General features: G+C 37.8%; 1 protein-coding gene across 6 annotated transcripts; it reads right to left on the bottom strand.

Moving 5' to 3' along the window:
- Nucleotides 1–1331: 1331 nt before the first annotated feature.
- Nucleotides 1332–20005, bottom strand: LOC306846076 (TLE family member 5-like). Of its 6 annotated transcripts, none has more exons than XM_079379175.1 (8): nucleotides 19715–20005; nucleotides 19372–19598; nucleotides 8707–8804; nucleotides 6552–6615; nucleotides 4091–4135; nucleotides 3659–3721; nucleotides 3390–3464; nucleotides 1332–2498 (listed from the first exon to the last, which is right to left on the bottom strand). In XM_079379175.1, exons 2-8 carry the CDS (start codon nucleotides 19396–19398, stop codon nucleotides 2274–2276), a joined length of 597 nt encoding a protein of 198 aa, XP_079235301.1. In that variant the 5' UTR covers nucleotides 19399–19598; nucleotides 19715–20005; the 3' UTR covers nucleotides 1332–2273. The 6 variants fall into 6 exon arrangements, with proteins under 6 accessions (XP_079235301.1, XP_079235299.1, XP_079235298.1 ...); XM_079379173.1 differs by having other exon boundaries at nucleotides 1332–2501; nucleotides 19372–19595; nucleotides 19715–19967; XM_079379172.1 differs by having other exon boundaries at nucleotides 1332–2501; nucleotides 19715–19953.
- Nucleotides 20006–23821: the final 3816 nt, after the last annotated feature.

Genomic DNA, 23821 nt, shown 5'->3' with positions numbered 1-23821 from the left:
CAAACAACATACATTTCCATCAATTACATCATGTCACATCAACACACACACATTTTAAAAAACTACTACAAAGCTCCAAAATGTGGCAAATATCAGATGAGAAGCATCAGAAGAGGGAGGCTTCAGGAATCGCTCGCGTCAGTGGAGTTACGTAACAACCTCGTCTTTTTCAGCTGATGTTCATGAGATTGAGACCAAGTTCGAAACGCTGAACAAATCATTTATCCTTTAGCAGCTATAACTAGTCGAGACCAGCCAGTGCTACACACATTTAAACAAATCAGAGCGGAAATGTTGTTTGACTATTAAATGATGATAGATTTCTGCGCTAAATGTCCTCCGGGCCACATACACCATGAACATAGCTTTATACATACAAAAACGTTTACAAAATTAAATGTATATTGATATATTTATACATGTATATAAATTGGCCGTCGGTTTTTGAGATCAAACGAAATCAACTGGAAAAAATATCTAAAGAATCAAATCAGAAAACTTCATTAATAGATTAAAATAAGCAATCCAGGGCTCAACGGTGAGCGTTTCTTAGCATACCTCAGCACTGGTAAATACCCACAATGCACCCGTGCACATGTACAACCTTAGGTAGTCTAGTCTTTGAAACAGCCTGGAATACTAGCATACTACTAACTGTGCAGCATGTACTGTATGCTACACTGGGGCGACAAGTACAAAAAGTTATTCCACAAATCACAGTAATATTTATTAAATTGCCTTTGAAAATTATGACAAAGCTGATTTTTTATTAAGAGAAACTGTGAGCACTGATATTGGTAATCCTTTACAATAATGTTAACATGAACAATACTTATTCAGCATTTATTAATCTTAGTTAACATTTAGTTTAACATTAACTGTGAAGTCATATGAACATATTCACTAACATCATCAAAAGGTTAACAATTGCGGAAAAATACACTGTTCATTGTTAGTTCGTGGAAATTAATGCATTAACAAATGAGACATTATTGCAAAGTGTGATTTGATTTGAACTTCAATTAAAAACAATATTGAGAGGGAAAAATATTTCATTCTTGTATTTTTTTATTTGATTATTATTATACTACACAAGACATACATTTCAGTCTTAAGTCTTGATTTGTTTTTGCATTTTAGTTTAAAGTTCAATAATTTTAATATGAATAATAATTCAATTTAAATGCTTAGTCATCTTGAGTCACTAATAACATCATTTTAGTCATTAATAATAACTGAACTTTAGCATCAGCTAAAATGCTAAAAACACATCAAATCAAGGTTGAAGACTGAAATCTACTGAGAACCACTGCTGTAGTGGTCTATAGTAGTATGCCATTTCAAAGAACCTATTACAGCTGCACACCATTCAACACACACACACACTCACTGGCTGCCACCTGCTGGTCACACACAGAAACACATTCACTGCAAACAGAAAAACAAACCACTTTAACACAGAAATGACATGAGGATGTGGGTCTGAATTAGGAAATCTTTGTTTGTGTCGTGTCAAAACTGTTTTCAGGCCTGTCGCTGTCACTTTATACCTTTCTAAGGGCAGTATAGACAAAGTGTCATCTTTTTATGTAAAACACGTCAGTTAATTCCTTTGAAAGGGTCACTAGAGTGTTAAAACCCTTAACTAGGTACGCCCAGAATAGAATATGATGAAATATATTGGTACCGGAGGAACTGACTGCTGGAGGCTGTTGCTGTGTGGTTTCTAAACTGTGTGTCTTAGTGGTCGTTTACACATGTTTGGGTGCTGGAGAGGACAAGCATGCAGTTACTATGTTGTTACTAGAGCACTGCCAGGGCATTCTGGGTGACTCCTAAGAGTGCATCATGAAGTTTCTATTATATTCAGGTCTCTGGATACAGTTTGGGTCTCTCCGTCAGTATCTATGGGATTTTCCATCCATTTTATTGTCTGCCAGGAAAAATCATTAAGTCACTTACAGTAATAATACACCTCTCCTCAACAAGACACACGATTTGAGGTGTTACATGCTGAAGTTGAATACTTAGGGACGGGGGTTTGTTCAAATCACTAACCCCAAGTATGAGCAATAAAAATAATAGCGCCTTAGCAAACACCACTAATGAAAAGCAAATGAATCAAACAGAATTACAGAATAAAGATTCGCTGCAGTAAAAGAAAGAGAGAGAGAGATATTGAATCAGACCCAATCCGGTGAAGGAGAAGGAGTAAACAGAAGGAGTAGTTTTTGCCTCTCTTTCTGCGCAGAATCAAAGCGTCTCTATGAAGGCTAGTCGGATTTGTCTGCGTCGTCCTCGCGGTGGCCCTCGGCCCCGTCGCGGGAGCTCTTGTCCTCCTTGGCCAGGTGCGCATGAGACGCGAGGATGCTGGACAGCGACAGGAGGCCGGAGCTGGAGGTGACGGCAGGCAGGGTGTGCGGATTCAAGCCCAGGGGCAGAGGGGTCATGGGTAACGCCAAACCCTGAAGCTGAGAGAGCTGGTGAACCTGAAGCTGCTGCTGCGTTTACATCAACAAACAAACAAACAAACATCCGTGAAGGTTAAAGAGAGATCACACATAACTCATATTGCTGACTTGCATACATTTAAATGCATGTTTGCTGTTATGACGGACTAGTTTGCAGAATAAATGTGCTCGCTTTACTTTGCATTTACAACACTTACTGATAAGAATATGATGATTTCAATGCACTTTTATTCTGCATTCATTTATTTTGACACTGTTTTTGCTATTATTTTGTCTTGGGAGTATGAGAGAATCAAGATTTTTTAAGTGTTGCTAGTTACAAAAACTACTTAGTCAATTTTAATGAATCATGTAAACATGAATCTATGATTGTGCCACTCAAAACATATTAATGGAAATATAAATATACATATATATTGGTGCTGTCAAATTATTAAATCAATCCAAAATAAAGGTTGTTTATATATGCATGTGTACGGTGTATATTTATGTATATATAAAGACATACTCAGAGTATATATTTCGAAAATATTTACATGTATATATTTATATAATTTATATTATAAATATTAAAATACAAATAACATTTTTCTTAAATATATACATGCATGTATACATAAATATACACAGTACACACACATAATATGTAAAAAAAACTACTTTTATTTTGGATATATATAAATGAGAATAATTTTTTGATAGTGTTAAAAAATACTGTTTTAATTATTGTATAAAACATTATAAACTGGCTTAAATTCAAAAAGGTATATATTTGATGGATATATGTACATACATTTATAGATTTACAAATAATGAGAGGCTAAAAGTATAGTGATTTATTAGTTTTCTAGCAATAATCTGCCAGTCCTACACAATAACGAACGTTGAACGTGAATTTGAACGGTGTGAGGTTCCTACCCGAATAATTGAGTTCATCTCAGGAGGGGTGACCTGTTTGGCTCGTTCAATCGCCCCCAGGACCTGCTGCTGGTGCTACACACACACACACACACACACTTATATCAGCATGCATTTATCTTCAGGTAAAAAGCACAGCATAAAAAAACCAACAAAATCCTCTTCTGTCCATAAAAGCAACCCATGACACAAACCAACGGCACATTTGTGTCACTGATGAGGTTGTGTGTCATTATAGAGAGCGTATCATAAATAAATCACAGTCTGACCTCTTGAGACAGGTAAGGCAACACCTGAGCACAGATTCCATTCAATCTCTTCACAATCTCCGCCTGCGGACAGAACACAAGCACATCTCAGGGGTTTACATCCATAAATAAGGTAGCTGGAGATGCGCTTACAGGCTGCTGATGTTGCACAAAAACACATGAACACAGTCAGTCATGATAATGTATGCTGACCATCTGTGTTTGATGAAAGACGCTACTGAATCTAGGACGCTGTATATGTACAAACCATACAAGTAAGCCTGTGGTTTAAAGGAAACTGCAGATTTTGCACAAACATAAGTCTAAAGGTTTACATATCCTCCTGCCATATTACTTTTTTTTTTTTTTTTTACACAAATATAATAATGCATTAACTTTCCCCCACATTTGATGCAACTTTTGTGCTGATTCTGACAATATTCAGATTCTCACCTGTTTGTGCATTTCAATGTTGAGTCCGTATGACATCTCATAATACTGCGGTCAGAGAAACAGGAAAGAGAAACATAAGATCAACAATTCAGCTTTGCCATCTCAGGAAATTACAAATAAAAAACAAACAAACTGAAAATAGCTTTTAAATTGTAATATTTCACAATATTTTTTACTGTATATTTACATTTTCAGCCACACATGACAGTTGCACACATAATAATTCACATTTTTGGACATTTAGGATAAACAGAGACATCTCAATGTCAAAAAATGCAACTGAATCTACCCTGTATGTGTCTCAAAGAGGCAATATAAACAAGTGTATTGAAGGCAGCAAGAACAGCTGAGAACTGATAATGTCTCTATAAGACTCCAGCAAGGCAAAATTCAAAATGAAAACATTGGGAAAGCCAGGCTTGACATGGTTGACTAAAACTAAAGCAATTAAAACATGTTTGTTAAATTAAAACATGTTTGTCAGAAAAGCGCTATAAACATGTAACTAATTATTTGAAATAAAGCTGAAATGAAGCTAAAATAACGAAATATAAACTTTGAATGAAATAAGTTGAAGCGTTGAAATGAACTGGAAGTAAAACTGAAAAACTGGAATTAAATGAAAACTAAAACTTAAAACAAACAAAAATAAAGCTAAATTAAAAATTGAAATGATAAAAGCACATAAAATGACTAAAAATTAAACTACAATTAAAATGAAAACTGAAAATTACAAAATATTAAAACAAGAATATAAAATATTAATCAAATCTATTACAGTACATCAATAATACTAAAACAACACTGGCACTTTGAGCAAAGCGATCTCTTCAAGCAAAAGAGGCGGAGGAGAAGACATCAATTTAACATCAGTTTTCTTGAAACTTCAGAGCAATGTGATTTGGGCTCATGGTTAGGAGCTTTGCTCTGGGCTAAAGCAGCAGATCACTCAGATCTCAGCGGTCCCGGCTCAGACACAGCTGTTACAGACACACATTCACATCGATCCGGCAGCAAGCCGTCAATACTCCTGTGTACACTTACTAGGGGTGGCACGGTTCGCGGAAAAAAACCGAACCGCACGGTTCTCCACACACGGTTCGGCGCGCGCTAGGACCGCGGTTCAACTGAATTCTGACAACGCATGTGGTTTGTTATAAATAACACGTAAAACAAATAGGGTTCGGCTAATGTATGTTTCTGTTAATGGATGCGCATTCTGGCTTCCCAGTACATTATAACAACAGCGATGAGAAAGAAAAAAAAAAATAAGTGGACAAATCATTCACTCTTGTTCAATGCGAGTGCCGTATGCTGGAATATGAGCATTTATTCCGTCATCACCTGGGTGCTGATAGCGCGCGCACAGGTGAGACCTGAACAGCACACGTTGATATCGGTGTTTAGACTAAAGTCATGTAAGCTTTGCCAGCTCAAATATTTAAGAGCCAGAGGACGCGAGCTCGCGCGCGCAGTGAGAAGATTTGTGCGTGCGCTCATCAGAAGCGTGCAAACCTGCGCCTCAGAACGCGCGCAAATATGAAGCTCTCTCTGAAGTATTGTGTTTTAATGGATAAATTCACACAAAATTCTGTCAAAATGCCCGTCTTGGTAAGTATCCTATAGCAGACATAGCCGGCTGGGCGTACAGTATCAGTGCTTTCTCTTAAAGTGACAGTTAATATTAAATAAACCGCAACAACAAAGAAATCACTCACTGCTCTTGATTGAATCGCTTTTGTAACTTTAATAAAGAGTAATCTTTAATTTATACAGTCAAATATGCAATGCTGTTTTACCTTTGATTACTTTAATCATACTTCAATTTCTGTACCTAAAAAACCCCCTGAAAATCACTGATTATTTTATTTGTATCTTTACTCTATTGTATTTTTATTTGTGCTGTTGCTTGTAGTTAAAGGTCTGCTTTTATTTGTGTACACTCACAATGAAAACAAAACAGATTTTATATATATAACATGTAATAATATTTAGCATTTTCACATCAAAATAAAAGAAACTGAGCAAAGTAGATGTCTTTTTTTTCCCTGTTGTACCGAAATTGTATCGAACCGTGACCCCCGAACCGAGGTACGTACCGAACCGTGACATCTGTGTACCGTGCCACCCCTAACACTTACGGCCCATCATACAACTGATCAATGACACGCTTGTGTATGAGTTGCTGCAGACGCCCACAGACAAAATAAAAACAACAACATTCAATCACATGACAAATAAGAACAACTGATTTATATAAAAACTAAAGCCAAAACAAACAAGCAAATGCACATAAGAACTAAAGAAACTATAAAAAAAAAAAAAAAATAGCACACATCGGACATTTCTTCACAGAATTAAGAGTTGAATTCTGTTTTATTTGCAGCGGTAACAGCTTCCATATGATCTGCGAATAACTGTAGGTCTGAAAAAATATTTTAAACAATCATGCTTTACTCACCATTATGTAATGACGCTGCATTTCAGATTTCTCACTTGCCAGTTTATCACATTCCATCTTCAGACTGAAACACAGAAAGAGAGGAAAAAACAAGACGACGAGATGTACTACTCACTTCTTGTTAAATGTGTTTATATGTTGCAAATGACATGATGCATCTTTAAGTAATGGAAATGTAGAGATGTTCTCATGGTTTGAATGACACAGCCTGTGTACGACAGCTTCAATATTTACATTTCACCCTAAAACACACACAAACTTCAGTGAGGCTGTCAGCGGCACTTCACCTCACTTTCTCGCTCTCGATTCTAGAAGCAGGAAAAAAAAAAAGCCAGAAAGAATTCTGCAACATTCTATCACCATGACAACCAGTTTCCAGTGTGGACTGCCTCATGGAGGCTTGTGATTGGCTGGCCATGTGCTTAGAAGAATGTAATCATGACAGAATGTGTTTTTCTTCTTCATATAAAACTTTTTAAATTAAATAGTTACACGTACGCTACCATTCAAAAGTTGTTTTTATAACAAGTCTCTTGTGCTCATCAAGGCTGCATTTATTTGATCACAAATACAGTAAAAAATGTGTGAAATTACAATTTAAAGAAACCGTTTTCTTTTTGTATACATTTTAAAATGTCATTTATTCCAGTGATGCCAAGCTGAATTTTCAGCATCATTCCTCCAGTCTTCAGTGTCACATGATCCTTCAGAAATCATTCTAATATGCTGATGTGCTGCTCAAGAAACATTTCGTATCATTATTAACGTTGAAACCAGTTGAGCTGCTTCATATTTTTGTAAAAACCATGATACATTTCTTTCAGGATAGATTTATTAAAAAATCTTTTTGATTTGAATAAATTCTCGTTGAATAAAAAAGTTAATTTCTTAAAAAAAAAATAAAAAATGCAGTAGCATATACCTACAATTAAATACTACGAATTGATGTTTATGAATATTTATATTCTTTCTCTGCTAGGGAAACCTTTTTATGGTCAAATTTTGGATATAAAAATCTACAAATGCTTTCTAGAATGAGAACGTCCCTCCCCCAACACCACCTGCCACCGACTAATAGCAAGTAGTAAATCATGGTTTATGACTGATGTAAACTAAAGCTGAGTGACTGGTTAAAATAAATGACTCTGCCCATCCCCACACCCTAACATCAACACAGGTTGCACAAATGCATTTGTCAGACCATTTTATGAGGTCTTTAATCACTAAAGCAATAATAACAACAACATTATGCAATCACAAGCAGCTCCACAGAATAATCACTCATTCATTAGCATTACTTGTGGAAATACTCAGGTGAAGTGGCCGTGAACTGTTTTTTAAACATACACCAGAGTTACGGCCTATTGACACTGAGAGTGAAGTTTAAAGGAGTCTAAAGCACCGCAGTGCGGTCCGATGGTGACGACAGATCTGAAAGACATCAACACATTCTGCTGTTTATCCTTCTCCATTTCCCTCTTCCTTCCTCCGTCTGCGGTTTCTCTGATGTGTGATGGCCGGATGGCTTCCGTGATCGTTCTTATCTCTGGTGCTGACAGATGATGACAGGAAGCTTTTCCAGGAGGGGCTGCGTTCACACCATTTGAGCGTCCCGGAGAGGAATTCACACGGGCAGGGTGTTTTTAGGGTGTAGAGTGAAATTGAAGCGGAGAGAAACTGCTTGTGCTTCTCAAGGTCGCGTTAAATAACGGTTTAACTAGTTTGGAGTCTATGAATGCTTTTGGTATGCTCCTGCTTAATGTTTTTCAGAAATTTAAAATTACAATTTAAAAGCGATTTATTGATTTGTGATCATTACTCTAGTCTTTAGTGTGACATGATCCTTCAGAAATCATTCTAATATGCCGATTTGCTCGTTAAGAAACATTTCTTACTATTAATAATGTTGAAAACAGTTGTGCCGCTTCATATTTTTGTTTAAACTGTGACTCATTTTTTTTCCAGGAATATTTGATGGATAGTAAGTTCAAACAGTATTTATTTAAAAATAGAAATCTTCTGAAACTTTATAAAGCCTTTACTGTTAGTTTTGATCCACTTAATGCATCCTTACTGAATAAATATTAATTTAGTTTAAAAAGAAAGAAAACGTACTTTTGAAACTTGCGCAGTATTTTGTGAGTGTTCGGTATACCTGTGATATTGTGCCTGCAGGAACTGAAACTCGTCTTTGATGCGATCACAAGAGTCTGACGTGGTGAATTTGAGCGGCTGTGTCGATTGAGACGAAGCCTGAAAAACAAAAGAGAGATTTGATTCGACATGACCTCTAAATGTTCTGATGAAGAAACTAGGCATTGGTTAGGAAGTTGTATGTTAAGGGGTTACTCCACCCCAAAATTAAAATTGTCATTAATCACTTACCCCCATGTCATTCCAAACCCGTAAAGGAACACAATTTAAGATATTTTGGATGAAAACCGGGAGGCTTGTGACTGTCCTATTGACTGCCAAACAAATAACACTGTCAAGGCCCAGAGAAGTATAAAAAAACATCATCAGAACAGTCCATGTGCCATCAGTGGTTCAACCGTAACGTTATGAAGCTACGAGAATACTTTTTGTACGCAAAGAAAACAGAAAAAAAAAAAAAACGCTCAGCATCAGCGTAGCACCATTTTGGAGAATACCCGCTGGACGCAAACTGTGGATATTCTCCAAAATGACTCTACACTGACAGAGGAGACAAATTGTTTAGCTTGTTTGGGCCTTGACAGTGTTAATTGTTTGGCAGCCAATAGGACAGTCACAAGCTTTTACGGGTTTGGAACGACATGGGGATAAGTGATTAAGGACTAAATTTTCATTTTGGGTTGTTGGAGTAACCCTTTAACAACACTGAACCATAAATGATATTCAATTGGTAAGACTTGCTTTATGGTTATTAAGCTAATTTTAGTCTTAACTGTTGCTAAAATAAAGTGCATAGAAGGTTTGACTCAATATTTCAACTTTGACCACAGAAGAAAAGCAAGCCCCAGCCATGATAACAATCCTCTTGATCAGAGTTATAACAGCAACATTTCATTACTGCAAACAGACTAAAACAATTCTGCTAAACGCCATAACAGAGCCAGTGATTGCATCGTGTGTTTGAGGTGAGCTTGTCAGGTCAGGCTGAAATGAAAGCTTCTTGGAAATGGAAAAGAAGGGCCATTGGCTTTTCACCTCCGACCTGCTTTACCAGGGGTCACTGGCTTGTGACCTTTAGGACCAGACAGACAGGAACAAACCATCACATTTTAGAAAGAGAGAAACGGATATGCAACTGTGTTCAGTGTGCTTCATAGGCAAACAGTTGGTTTGAAAGCAGACAGATATACATGGAAACTGCTGAATAAACATATGCATATATATTTTTACACACAATAGGCCCCCAGGGGAGGAACACAATAAAACATCTCAGCAGGGAATGCTTGCTTTACACACACACACACACACAATACTCTGCAGAATCATTTGTCAATGTGCATCTCGTGAAGTAATATTCTTCATTAATTCACGAAAAGCAGCTTCCCTCGTAATAATAACTATTATTATTATTACTTGGTGCCTTATTGCAGAATTTTCCCCATCTCCTCCCTCACATATCATCCCTCCATGTCTCTCCTCCAGATGATAGTGTCTCCAGGGGCAGGAGAGATGCGTGTGTTTCAGTAAATCCCTCTAGTCTCTTCCTGATATTACAAATCAATTAGGAGGATGAGAAACAGCAGCATCGCCTGTGACAGCTGAACACATGAGGCTGTTCCTCCTCCTCCAGAATCCCTCTCTTACTGCACTTTATTGGCATGACATTAGTGACATTAAACCCCAGTCAGAACACCTAAAGCCAGGCATACGCTACAGGACAGAAGTCCTGCGCATATTTCAACACTCACAAAACACGTTTTGATGCTAATTTACACATAACAGGTCAAATAAGGAAACTTAGATGCTTTATTTTTCTTTGTTCGTGCTTCACAATGCCTTGCTTTCTTTTGCTTGCAGAAAATCTGCCGTAGCGTCTGTCACTAGTGTGCCCACTTCAAGATCTGGGACTTCTTGCAGACTAAAAAAAAAAAAAAAAAAAAATTGATAATCCTGACTAGCTGGAGTCTTGGCATTATCACAGCATTGTGAGTTTTACACAAGCAAGTATCACTCATATACAGAGTTCCGGCATCACTCTAGATGGTGCAGTCCGATGGGTCTAACTCAATCTGACATTATTATCACATGGCACAGCTGATTGGTTCTCCCCTGTATTGGTAGCCAATGAGCTCTCTGCTCAACATTCAAATATATGACTAGTGCTTGTAGCAGTTCGCGGTGTGCTTCAGAAACCCTCCACCTTCCCCAGCTCCACCTGTATAGATCTGCTTCAAGGTGATTCATGTATGCTATAGGGGGTTATTTCATGTGTTATTTTTGCAGCAGCAGTATTTCCTACATGCTCACAGCAGCATGTTGTGGATGTATTGGCAGTAGCAAGTCTCAGTACTTGCTCTGCCACAGCAGCAGATCTATTCGGCCAAGACCAAATACATTAACATTGTCATGTACATTACCATGCCAATTCCTCCGAGAGTTGTCATGACAAAAATTGTTAAAATGTACTCCAAGTAAAAAAAACAAAACACACACACACACACACACACACACACAAAACAATCTGGAAAAAAAAAAAAAAACTAAAAGAAATACAAAAATTAAAAATAAGACACAGCCTCTACAACAAAACAAACAAAAATAAAATCTTCCTCTCCTCTGGAGGCTGTCGGGGCTAAAGGCTCTGCTGTTGCCCCCTTTGTGATGCTAATGAGGGACTTTGGCCTGAGTGACCCAGACATCTGCTGCGCGCACACACAACCCTCAGGCCCTTATCTGCTTTTTTGTCTCCGAAATTGCGGCTGGTGTGTGTGTGTTGTAGCACAAGAAGTGAGATGTTTCACGGGGAGCTGAGCACTACAGAAAAAAACCGTCTTGCAATTACACTCAAGCTCATGTGTTCAAGCATATATATATATAAATGTGTGTGTGTGTTTTTTCACAGTATGACTGATCTTTCTGCGGTTCACAAACACATTAGCAGCAGCGGTGGTGTGTGGCGGCGGCGGCAGTTGCACACACACTTAACAGCTGAAAGTGTGTGTGTATGTGTGCGTGTGATTATTTCAGAGTATATGAAAGCATGTGTGTGTGTGTGTGTGTGTGTGTCAGAGGGATTAACCTCTCTCTCTGTTGGGGGTGTTGTAGTGAGAGGGGGGTCTTGTTAATTCAGTTGTCCTTAATAATGTCTACCAGACCCCTGTCCACCCTCAAAACACAATACACACATAATGAACAGACTGCTGTGCGTGTGTGTGTGTACATTTGTCCTCATACTAATAGATTCGATTTTAAAAGAAAGTTTAGGGGTTTTACTTGTAAACAAAAAAACTCACTACCACTGTATTGCAAACAGAGCAAGGTGAGCAACAGGCTAAAATGTGTTTAAATTAATGACTTAAAAACACTTTACATTGCAAAAGGAAGTAAAACGTTCCAGATAGATTCATATTAAAATATATATATTTTTAATTATATAAATAATTAATTATGAATAATAATCAAATTAAATATATTTTTCTATTTATTGTTTTCTAATCTATTTAAAAATATATCAATATTAAAAATATTAAAAAAATATAAATATGAGTAATTAATAAAATAAATTATTAAATTATTATAATTACTATATGATTTTCAAATGTTGACTAGCAATATTTATTTTAATAACAACAAATATTATTGCTAAATAAAATATTATAATAATAGTCAATGATAATCACAAAACGTTTTGCCAATTTGTGCAGTTACAAACAAGCAACGCAATCTTGATTTCACAAATGCAATCATATTTTAAGTCACAATTGTAATTAGTAATTAAAACGGCTAAATAGTGGTGGCTTTCTATTCTGAAGCGAAATGTAACAATTATGCAGTGACATCATAGCATGAGTTAAGAACTGCATCAATTACAACGGCTCAGTTATAGCATCACAAGAACAAGCTGAAAAAAAAAAAAAACACACACGAATCACTCACGGCCAATTTCCCAGAATAAGACGACTGACCTACAGTCAGCGATTCTGATAATCTCCAGATGAATCATCACACTAAGAATAACGGATATTCAAACAACCATGTAATGTTATATGGTTCTTTGATACTTCTAAAGCTCTTGATGATTTGTTACAGGTTCTTCAAATCAGTGTTTTGATTTCAGGATTCTTTAAAGTACCAGTATGTAGTGGAGTATAAAAGGTTCTTTGTAGAAGTTAAGCAGGTTCTTTATGGCATCAGACTGTAAAATCCTTGTAGTGTTTGCCAAGTCAAGCATCACTACTGGGCATCAAGCATCACTCACTACAAGCATCACTCAAACTCAGGGTCAGAGACTTGAACAAACCCTTAACACCAAGTATTTCACTTTGGCACATAACCACAGGTAAGCAGGAGCTAATTGGAACCAGATTTCCATTTTAGATCATGAAAAAGAAAAAAGGAAAAACTAATGTTCCTTAAAGACAAAATGCTCCTGAATTTAGAGAAATGCAGTCTGGTTTTGTCCATTATCTCCACCGAGTTGAAGAGTTCAGATGGAGAGAGGATGAGGATGGACAACACAATCTGACGAAGAGCTGCTTACGGTCACCAAACCCATCTGAAGCAGTAATCCCTACCCATAATCCACTGGGTCTGACTGATGTCCACAAACAAACCAAAAAGGACCAACAATTGGATTAAGAGTAATGGTTTCACAAACACTTCATTTAGAATTGCATGTTTTTCCTTCTCAGTCCTGACTGAGCACAAGCAAAATATTCGTCCCTTTCTTGTTCTGTGAAGGATTTGTCCCACAACAAGTTATTAAATCTATCGACCGAAAGTCAGTGTTTAAGTAACTTTAGAGGTTTGATAAGTCAAACTGATCCCGAAGACCCATAATTGCAGAGAACACAGTAAATCTTTGAGGCTGAGATTAAACTGAGCAGTCGGCTGTAACTCCTAATCCAAGATTTGGGATCCCGCAGTTAATCTCCATCTGATTCCCACTTCTGCTGAAATCTCAGAGGTTTAAGATCAAAGTTTGGTCAGTGCACTTAAGAATTCATCAGCGGCAGTAAGACTTGTCAAATTAACGACTGTAATGTGGTAATTTTTCACTGTTGAGGTATAATCTGTTGTTTTAAGACACTAGAGCCTTGTCAACAACAACAAAAAGGATGCTAAAAGAAATGTTACTATCATACTTTGGAAAACAACCCTAATAGGATTAAACCAAAATTATACAAACAAAATAAACTGACATTAGATGAAAAAAGATAAAAGAGCTTATTTTAAGAAAATATTTTATTATATATTATGAATATTACATGAATATTAAAATGTATTGTGTCTATCTAGGCATGTTTAATATTAAATAAATACACACATTCATATATATAATATAATATAAGTTATATTGTTAATAAAAGTCTGTATATATATATAATATTAACAAAATAATTTTCTAATCTTATAATATATATTTAGGTTAATTTACATTATATAATATTCTATGCAATAAATACATACATAAACATCAAAAATGTATATTTAAAATGTTGAAGTTATTCAATAAATGATTAAATCTGTATTTATTTAATATTACATGTACTTGGATATACTGTACATGATAATACATTATAATATACATATGTAATATAATAAAAATAGATAAAGAAAATTAATAATACAGTGAGATTCTTGTTTGATCTTATTGAGAAAAAATTCCATGGGCATTCACAGATTGCTGAAGATACACAAAAATGTGTATATAAGGCTAAATCAGTTCCAACAGAAAACACCATCATTAACATACTTCAAAATTAAATATAAAATATAGGACTCAGGAATTGTTTCAGGATGTTTCTCAGACTCAAATTTCAGTTTTATGGGTTCAAGTGTCAGAACGTCCCGTTCACTTCCTCACACACATCCCAAGCTAGTTGAAGACTGAAATGTTCTCCCAAATCTACTCTCTGAATAGCAAAAAGGCCTCAATTAAAGAAATCGCCAAATCCATCCACTTGTGAGGTTTTCATTTAGCGTTCCCATGTTTGTGTGTTCACATACGACTGTGTGCATGGGGGGAAAAGGCAATTAGGCTTGAGTGCAAACAAAATAATGACTGGGGACTCATTAACACAAGCTGCCCACTGTGTGCACAGGAACAATTCATGGAAACGACACAATTATGCCTCTACAGGGAGGGAACCAGGCAACCGGTCTGCAAACAAACATCTCAGACTCTACCTGAACCAGAAACACTATCATTTAGACATGCTACCTGCAAACCTGACATCTGATTCATGAGATGAAGACCAAATATCTGAAATAAAGCTGCCAGAGAACAAGAAATAAACATAGTAAGAGGAAAATGCAATGAAATAGCAATGCAAAATTAATTAATATACAAAGACGTCTTCGCTGAGGTGAACTCTGATGCAAATCTCTTGCATAAATTAGCATTCCACTGGAATTAATGACACCGGATTGATAAATTAGTAAATATTAGTATTAGTAATGTGTTCCGAAGGCTCATTTTCACAATGCACTCAAACAATATGCTTTAAGTACGTCTTTCAGTAGTCGTGTTCACAAAGAAGATAGATAGTAGGGGTGGCACGGTACATGTATTCGTACCGAACCGTCACGGTACGGACATCTTGGTTCGGTGCATGAGGCCTTACGACGAATACAGGAAATTCACCCTCAATCCAGCAGGGGGCGCCCACAGTAATGCAACGCTGTTGATAACCGCTAGCAGACGAACAGCGAATGCCATGAGTTGCGCACTTGAAAACAAAGCCCAAAAGACAGTGACCATGTGCTGATTCTGAACGTGTCTCTCACATAGACTGACAAAGGAATATACTTTAAAGGCTTGCGCACTCAACTGTTTGCGAAATGGGGCTTTGTGCTCGTGTATCCCACCTCTCTCATTCATCACAAATCCAAATATTCCATAATATTTCCATATTTGTGATGTAACGTATCTGAATGCTAAACTATTATTTAGTATTTATTATAGGCTTTGTACTTCAGTCACGTTCCAACAGTGACACAGAGGCAGGCACGCTGATGTTTGGCTCACTGTATTTTATTTTGATAAAGTACCAACTGCGCTATCAAGTTAGCAATGCTGGAACTGATGTGTGTTTTGTGTGTGTGTGTGTGTGTGTGCGTGTGTGTGCTACGGCGCGATCACTTTAAATACTTATTGTCTTATTACTCACCTTATAAAGGTTTTATTTGTGTACACCCAATGAAAACAAAACAGATTTTATATATATATATATATATATAACATGAAATAATATTTAGTATTTTCACATCTAGATGGGAAAAATTGTAATTTGCACTACTGTCTGTTCAAAATAAATTAAAAGAAACTGAGTATAGTTAGTTTGCGCTGGCAATGAACATGCTGGTCAAGGCGGCTGAAACAGAGTGCAGAGGTCCCCTTAGCAAGTCTGGAGTAAGGCAACCTCCCATAAGAGCCTTCATGGATGACCTCACAGTGACAACGAAGGCAGTACCAGGAGTCAGGTGGATCCTTCAGGGGTTGGAGAGACTCATGTCATGGGCACACATGAGCTTCAAACCTGCAAAGTCCAGGCCTTTGGTTCTAAAGAAGGGGAAGAATACAGACAGATTCCGCTTCAGGCTGGGAGAACACCAGATCCCGTCAGTCACTGAGAGACCAGTGAAGAGTCTTCAACTGCAGACTGAATGACAGAGACTCCATAATGGCAACCGGTGCTGACCTGGAGGGATGGTTGAGAACAGTGGATAAGTCTGAGCTCTCTGGAAGATTCAAGGCCTGGGTCTACCAGCATGGAATCCTCCCAAGAATCCTCTGGCCTCTGCTTATCTATGAGGTCTCCATGACTAGAGGTGGAAGGTTTTGGTGGAAGGTTTGAGCAAATGGTGGAAGGTTTTGAGCAAAAGGTGAGCAGCTATCTACGTAGATGGCTGGGTCTACCGCGTAGCCCAAGTAGCATCGGGCTATATGGGAACACCAACAAGCTCAGGCTTCCTTTTAGCTCAGTCAGGGAGGAGTTCATTGTTGCACGGGCACGGGAACACCTGCAGTACTCTGGATCCAGAGATGCCAAAGTGTCCGGTGCAGGGATTGTTGTGAGGACAGTGAGGAAGTGGAGGGCAGCTGAGGCAGTTCAGCAAGCAGAGACTCGGCTGAAGCATAAGGCCATCCTTGGAACAGAGGCGCAAGGCAGAGCCGGACTTGGGAGCCTGAGAGCGACCCGACATGACTCCGCCAGCGGAAAGGAGAGGCAGAGGCTGGTACAGGAGGAGGTGCGAACTTCAGTCGAGGAAGAGCGAACCAGCAGAGCAGTGGCCATGCGGCAGCAAGGCGCCTGGATGAAGTGGGAGCAGGCGATGGAGCGGAGTGTCACTCGGAAGGACATCTGGAAGTGGAACCCCCAGAGGATTGAGTTCTTGATTCAGGGGGTCTATGATGTCCTCCCAAGTCCATCCAACCTGTGCATATGGGGCAAAATAGAAACAACTGCATGCCCCCTTAAAATAGGGACAAAATAGGGACACTAGAACACATCCTGAGCAGCTGCTCCAAGGCGCTGGGTGAGGGGTGGTATCGATGGAGGCACGACCAGGTTCTCAAATCCATCGCTGAGGCAATCAGCAAGGGGATCAAGGACAGCCGACACACCCAAGATACAGCCAAGGCCATCCACTTCATCAAGGAAGGACAAAAGCCAGAGAGATCATCGAAAAACTGCTCTGTAGGTTTGCTCTCCACAGCCCGGGACTGGGTAATGACAGTCGACCTGGAAAGGCAGCTGAAAATTCCAACATACATCACCCAGTCCAATTTGAGACCTGACATCATCTTGGTCTCTGAGGCCACAAAACAACTGATATTGGTGGAGCTGACAGTGCCCTGGGAGGAGAGGATGGAGGAGGCTCAAGAGAGAAAGAGGGAGAAATACCAAGAACTGGTGGAGGATTGTCAGAGGAACAGATGGAGGACTAGGTGTATGCCAGTAGAGGTGGGCAGCAGGGGATTTGCCAGCCACTCCCTGAGCAAGGCCTACGGTACGCTGGGCATAACAGGTGCTAACCGAAGAAGAGCCATAGGCAACAATGTAGAGGCAGCAGAAAAAACTTCCAGATGGCTCTGGTTGAAGAGGGGAGAGCAGTGGGGGCAGTAGAATGCCACTTGGACACAGACACAAAAGTTGCAAATGTGTTATTTAATGAGCTAACATAAACTAAGACTTGTATTCTGTAGCAAATGTAGGTATTGCTCATTGTGAATGTTAAAGTGCCCTTATGGATTTTTGAAAATGACTTTTCATGCATTGTGTAACAGCTCTAAGTGAATGAAAACATCCTGCAAAAGTTTTAAATCTGAAAATGCAGTGAAAATCTGAAAGTTATTGTCTCTCAAAAGAAAGAGTCGACTCTGAATCACTGAAACAAGTCGGTTTTAAAATGAATCCCAAGCTGTTTAATGTTGTTAGCATATTGCCCGCCCACTTGTTGCTGCCACAGACCTGGGAAAACCTGATTTTCGCGTTGGTTTGAATGAAAATGCAATTTCATTCTTTGCCACTAGGAGCCACTTTTGGAGCATTAAAAATGTCCTCGGTAACGGCTGTACACAAAGCAGCACTGCAAATTAAATGACCAATCAGACCAATCACTGCAGATTAGTGTAACGCAAAGGAGGTGTTTGGAAAACGAATCGTTGAGCGAATCGTTTGGGAGTTGTTGAGCAAATAAGTTAAAAATAAATGCATATTATAAGAAAATGAAAGTGTTTTTTGACATTGCATGCATGCCAACCTATTGTTGGAGACTCCCAAAATATGAACCTTTCATAGCCCATAATAGGGCCACTTTAATGCATTAACTAATGAGATCTTATTGTAAAGTGATACTTACTGGTCTTTATAATTCTTTTGCACTTTAATCTGTGTAAAAAAATTGTGTATGCTTTGTTTTTAAATATTCAGTTATTTTTGTTATAAGAGAAAAGTTATTAAACCTGTTATACTGTATTTTGACAACACTTTTTGCAACTAAATTTCAATATATACAGTGATAAAAGCATGAGCAATTAACTGTAACATGAAAATGATATACCAGCATATCCCTAGTATGTATGTTTGTGTGTGTGTATATATATAATTTAACAATTATCATCAAAAACTTCACTTTATTACAAATATAAAAATTGTTATTATCAGTTATTTGACTGGTACAACAGAAAAGCTCAGGATAACCCCATACTGTGGCTGTAATAATGGTAATACCACGGTACAAATGATAATTTCATGACACTGAATCACTAGCATATTCAAATAGCATGGGATTTACATGTAACAATATATATATATATAAAAAAGAATACAACAAAAAGCATGAATTTCATATATAAAAGGCAAGATGATACCATCATATCACCTGATATCATGGTACTGCCAAAGTGCATTTTAGTAAAGGGATAGATCTAAAAACATGGCACACGTTTTACCAGAGTACCATTTCGAAAAACATGCTATTAGCACGGTGCTTGCCAAAAAACTTGGTATTATGACGGTTCATGTCCACGAAACATTATAAATATTTATAAAATGGTACTTTTGCGTTGGTATCATCTGTAAAATCCATCAAGTGATAGAATGTCCACAACACCTGCTGTGTGACAATCAGCATGAATGAAGGAGAAGGAGACACTTACCGAGTGCCTGGATTGTGGAAACATCATATCAGCCTGTTTTTGTGCTTTATTCTCTTTCTGAAGATGAAATGGAAAGGCTTCGGATGGATGTCTTCTTTGTTCGGCCTTGATTTGGTCTAAACCGATGAGTTCAGTCTGCACTCCTGAACAGATTTCCTGGCTGTAATCTCCAGTTTTCCTGGATTTTGTTCAGTTTTACAAACCTAACTCAACTTCAGACAGCTCTGCTTTTGGAATAACAAAAACAACAGGTTATCTTTACTACAGTATGTGACATTGCGGTTTCACAAGAGAAAAAAATGAATCTTGTTGAAACAGGCCGATTAATCCAGGCTGGTCATACTTGTCCAATTTCCAAATGCAAGCTACCTGGCTAAAGCTAATACATAAGTTTATACTGCAGGAAATTAGCAAAATGCGTTTGAAAATGAGGAGAAAACGTCTAAATCGGGTCGTGTGTGCGCTAATCTTGCGTCTGTCTGGTTAAAGGCGGTGAAAGAGCAGCCTGCGTTTGGAAAATCATGCCTCTTCCGCCGCTTCAGGACTCTATGGACGGACTCATGTGATGCAAGACGCCAAATTACGGATTCTACTACAGGAAAGGCTTTACTCATGAATATTAATTACGCCGTGTGCGCGTTGCCTGGCAACCTTCCAGGAGCGTACGTTTACATCATCTAATTAATATTCAATGAGTGGTCTGGTTTGCTCATGAGTCTCCGGTGCTATATATTAAATCTGTTTATTTATTTGCGTTTTATTTAGCACTTCTCTGGCGACCCAAATGTATATTTTTGACACCTTCTCAACATCGCAAAATACATTTGTTTTACAGTAACTGTAGGCTATATGTAATATTATACTATTACTAAATAATATTTATTTTAGGAAGGTGTAATTGGGAAAATCAACCAATTTGTATCTATTAATAAGTTTTTTTTTTTATCTAGAGCCAAGTAATTTTATAATAAGACCCGTTTGGTACTGTTTGCATTGCAGCCAATCAGACAGGCTTACTGGACGAACGCCACGTTGCGTCATTAATATTCATGAGGCAATCCTTTATCGTAGTAGGATTCGAACTTTGGTACATTCGCATGCTGGATTTAAGGTGGCGCTCAGGAGGCCCATTTTAAGATGCCAAATGGATGAAATAACAGTGGCCGGAAGTGCGTTCTGTCGGTGGAAGGTGTTGGAATTGCGCTGCTTTTGTTCCTGTTAAGTGTACAGCGACTCCAACCTGCAATAATAGCAACTGCACCCATGGGAGCACTTCCGCTGTATTGAACATGTTATTAATACCTCTAACAGAGGAGATATTACAGGTGTATGTTGAAGACCACATCCTTGGATTAATACAATACAAGTTTTTAAGATTGACGTATTTTAGATAATTTTCCTCTATGCAATCTCTGTGTGCCCCCTTCTGGACAAAACAACTAAACCATATTTGGCAAACAATTTAAAATAAAGGGCATGAGAGACTGTATGTGCTGAAATTATAATGCAGATAAAACTAAATGCCTTTCATTTGAAACACCTTTTTAAAAGCAGGTTAACACTTCAGCAAAGAAAACAAGTTACAAGACCATCAGCAAGTATAGGAACAAATTTATTTAAATTTAAAATAGATACTTTATAATTTTGTTTTTGTTTTGTTTTTTTAGAAGGCGGTTATGAAAATCATTTCCATGTTTGAATGAGGTTCAGGCAACAGTGGTTGAAATGAAACAAATACAAATAAAAACTAAATATGGCGAGAATGTTGTAAAATAAATGTCCTCATCTTGAGGATTTTGATGTTTGTCTGAGCCCACAACTCCCACCTGGACAAAGAGCACATGCATTAATAATTACAATTCCTTAAGAAAAGAAAAAACACAGCAGTTTATCTTCTAACTTAAATACAAAGTAAAAACATTTACTCTCTTCTTTAGTGTTTTACTCATTTTTAAAAGGGAACCGTGTCTAATTTCACGGTCCGCATGTGATTTGGACAACAATTGGCACTTGTTATGAGTCAGTCTCAAAGAAGGGGATTGGCACGCACAATATTATACAACATTTACATTTGGTATAATTACAAAATAAAAGGGTACAAAGAAGCAGAGAAAAACAAATAAAAATGTACATGATCAAGTGGTCCTGGACATAACAGCTTTCAGGCATTGCACTACAATGAAAGAACAGGGGATGAAAAGCAGAAATCACATTTTAATGACTCTTTCATTGGGTCAGGACGTCAACCATTCAACCGTCCACCATACAGATGCAGCTAACCGTCCCAGTAAACATGCTTGCATGGAAATAACAATAGTCTTGCTCTGTCGTCTGCATTGGGCCAGCAAATCTGACTCCATGTTAATAAGCTTGTGTCCACTGCATCTCACTAAGCGAGTCTTACTAGCACTCAAATGCAAAGAGTCATTGAACTGAATCACAACCATCATGAGAACTCAAGAGCCAAGCGACCTTCTTTTATGCTCCTGGAGACTTATTTTATGCACACTAGAGAAAGACAGGAATGCGGAAGATTTTTTTCGAACCGGCTGCCACAAAAGCAACGTCCACAGCCAATCTTCCTTTTCAGGAATAATAACATCTGGTTTAATGGCACAGACATTTGAAGGAAACTCTAGCACCCTCTTGAGTACTGAGGACTATCAGGCATGTTTGCAATGCTTCGGTCAAGCATTTATGCATGGTATTTTCTAGCCCAAATTAAATCTAAACTGTTACCCAGAACCGCCAAAGCCTTCATAACTGATATGTCTATTCAAAAGCCATGGGACAGACGCGATTTTCCACTCGGCAGACCTTTCAGGAAGATTGTTTTTGCCGTGTTTACAAGATCTAATAAATGAACAAAGTTTGGCCTCCAATCCTCACTGACTGTGCCCCAAGGACTAAAAAGTGTGCTTGTCATTCTAAAATGCCCGAAAAACATCTCACGGTTCACAGAGGTAGAGGTTCTTGAGGGAACGTCGAATACGAGACTTCTGGGACTGGCACATTTATGGATATGTGTAGCTCGACCTGCAGCTCGAAGCGTTTGCCTCGTGGCATGGAAAAACCAAAAAGTGCGTTAAGAACAATCAAGCTGCGCCGAATAACGCCCTCTTCTGATCTTACAATCGATGGCTTGATAAAACAAAGCAACACGTTCTCATAGTGAGCAGACATCAACTCGACAGTCGCAGTAAACTAAGATCCACTTGAACACTTTAGAGTGAGACGTACATCAAAATGATGGTATTTCAGATGATTTAGTGCTCAGTTTGCTTCGTTGCATCAGTTTCTTCAAATCTAACTCACTACGAACAGCGAAGAAAACACTGCAGGATTTACAAAATGGTGTGACATTTCCAAACCCCACTTAAACACTGAATTACAAGGGTTCAGTTTACAAATAACACGTCAGGTTTTATATCCATCACATGAAGTTTGGGAGTTTGCTTCTCTAGTAGAGCGTCCGATGACTGTGGCAAGTGATGAACTCGGATGCATGGCAGCAAAAGTGATCAAATAATGAATAAAGCATGAGCGTTTCGCTTTTCTTCCGGTACCGAATCACACTTAGAGCTGTGACCAATCGTTTCTGGTTTTGATGTGGCGTGTTTTTTGTAGCCCTTGATGAAAATGAATGAAACATCACCTGTATAAAATATCGACCCTTAAAGAATCGTAGAACACTTTTTTTTCTATCTGTGCATCACATACACAATGAAGGAAACAAGCTGTGAATTTATAAAGAAATTGAAATTAAATCAGAATCGAAAGAAAAAGCCACTACTTGCAAGCGTTGACCAAATAGATGTTCAATCACAGATAAAAAGCTGTCTATTTTCATATGGTACATTTCCTATGCTTGTTTTTAAGCACTTCACCTAAACATCATATGGAAATTTAACAATTAAAAAAATGTTTAGGAAAGTGAAAAGTGTGGCTAGGGTAAATATTTATAGTACCAATTTATTGTGTGTTTGGGGAAAAAAAAGAAAAAAAAAAAAAAAGAAAAAAAAAGGCTGATCATTTTATCCGTAACGGAGGTTTATACAGCAGTACAGACACTAGTCTCCTATTTCTGTCTCATAACATGGGAGTGCTTCAAATAGGAAACAATAGCATTCAAATTATCAACAACTTCAGATCTGGATTATAAATTATATAAATAAAATGTTCTTTATTTAATTAATTTTTTCTTTTACTTAAAAATCATTTGTATTTATGTTATATAACATTCACACAGTAGAGGACGCTGCTTCCCTGTCCGTCTCTGAAGTTTCCAAACGCTTTCCAATGTCTGCTCTAGACTATTGCTCATCACGTCCATCCTCCACACATTACCGTCAGGTACAGCTATGTGTATATCATTTGACGCATTCATAGTGACCAAAAAAGATAAATCAAAAATTAAAACGAAGAATCACAGTATCAATAATATTGTAAT

The sequence above is a fragment of the Barbus barbus genome, assembly GCF_936440315.1.
Source record: "Barbus barbus genome assembly, chromosome: 26".
NCBI classification, from domain to species: domain Eukaryota; kingdom Metazoa; phylum Chordata; class Actinopteri; order Cypriniformes; family Cyprinidae; genus Barbus; species Barbus barbus.
This window is presented reverse-complemented; position numbering and strand designations above follow the sequence as displayed.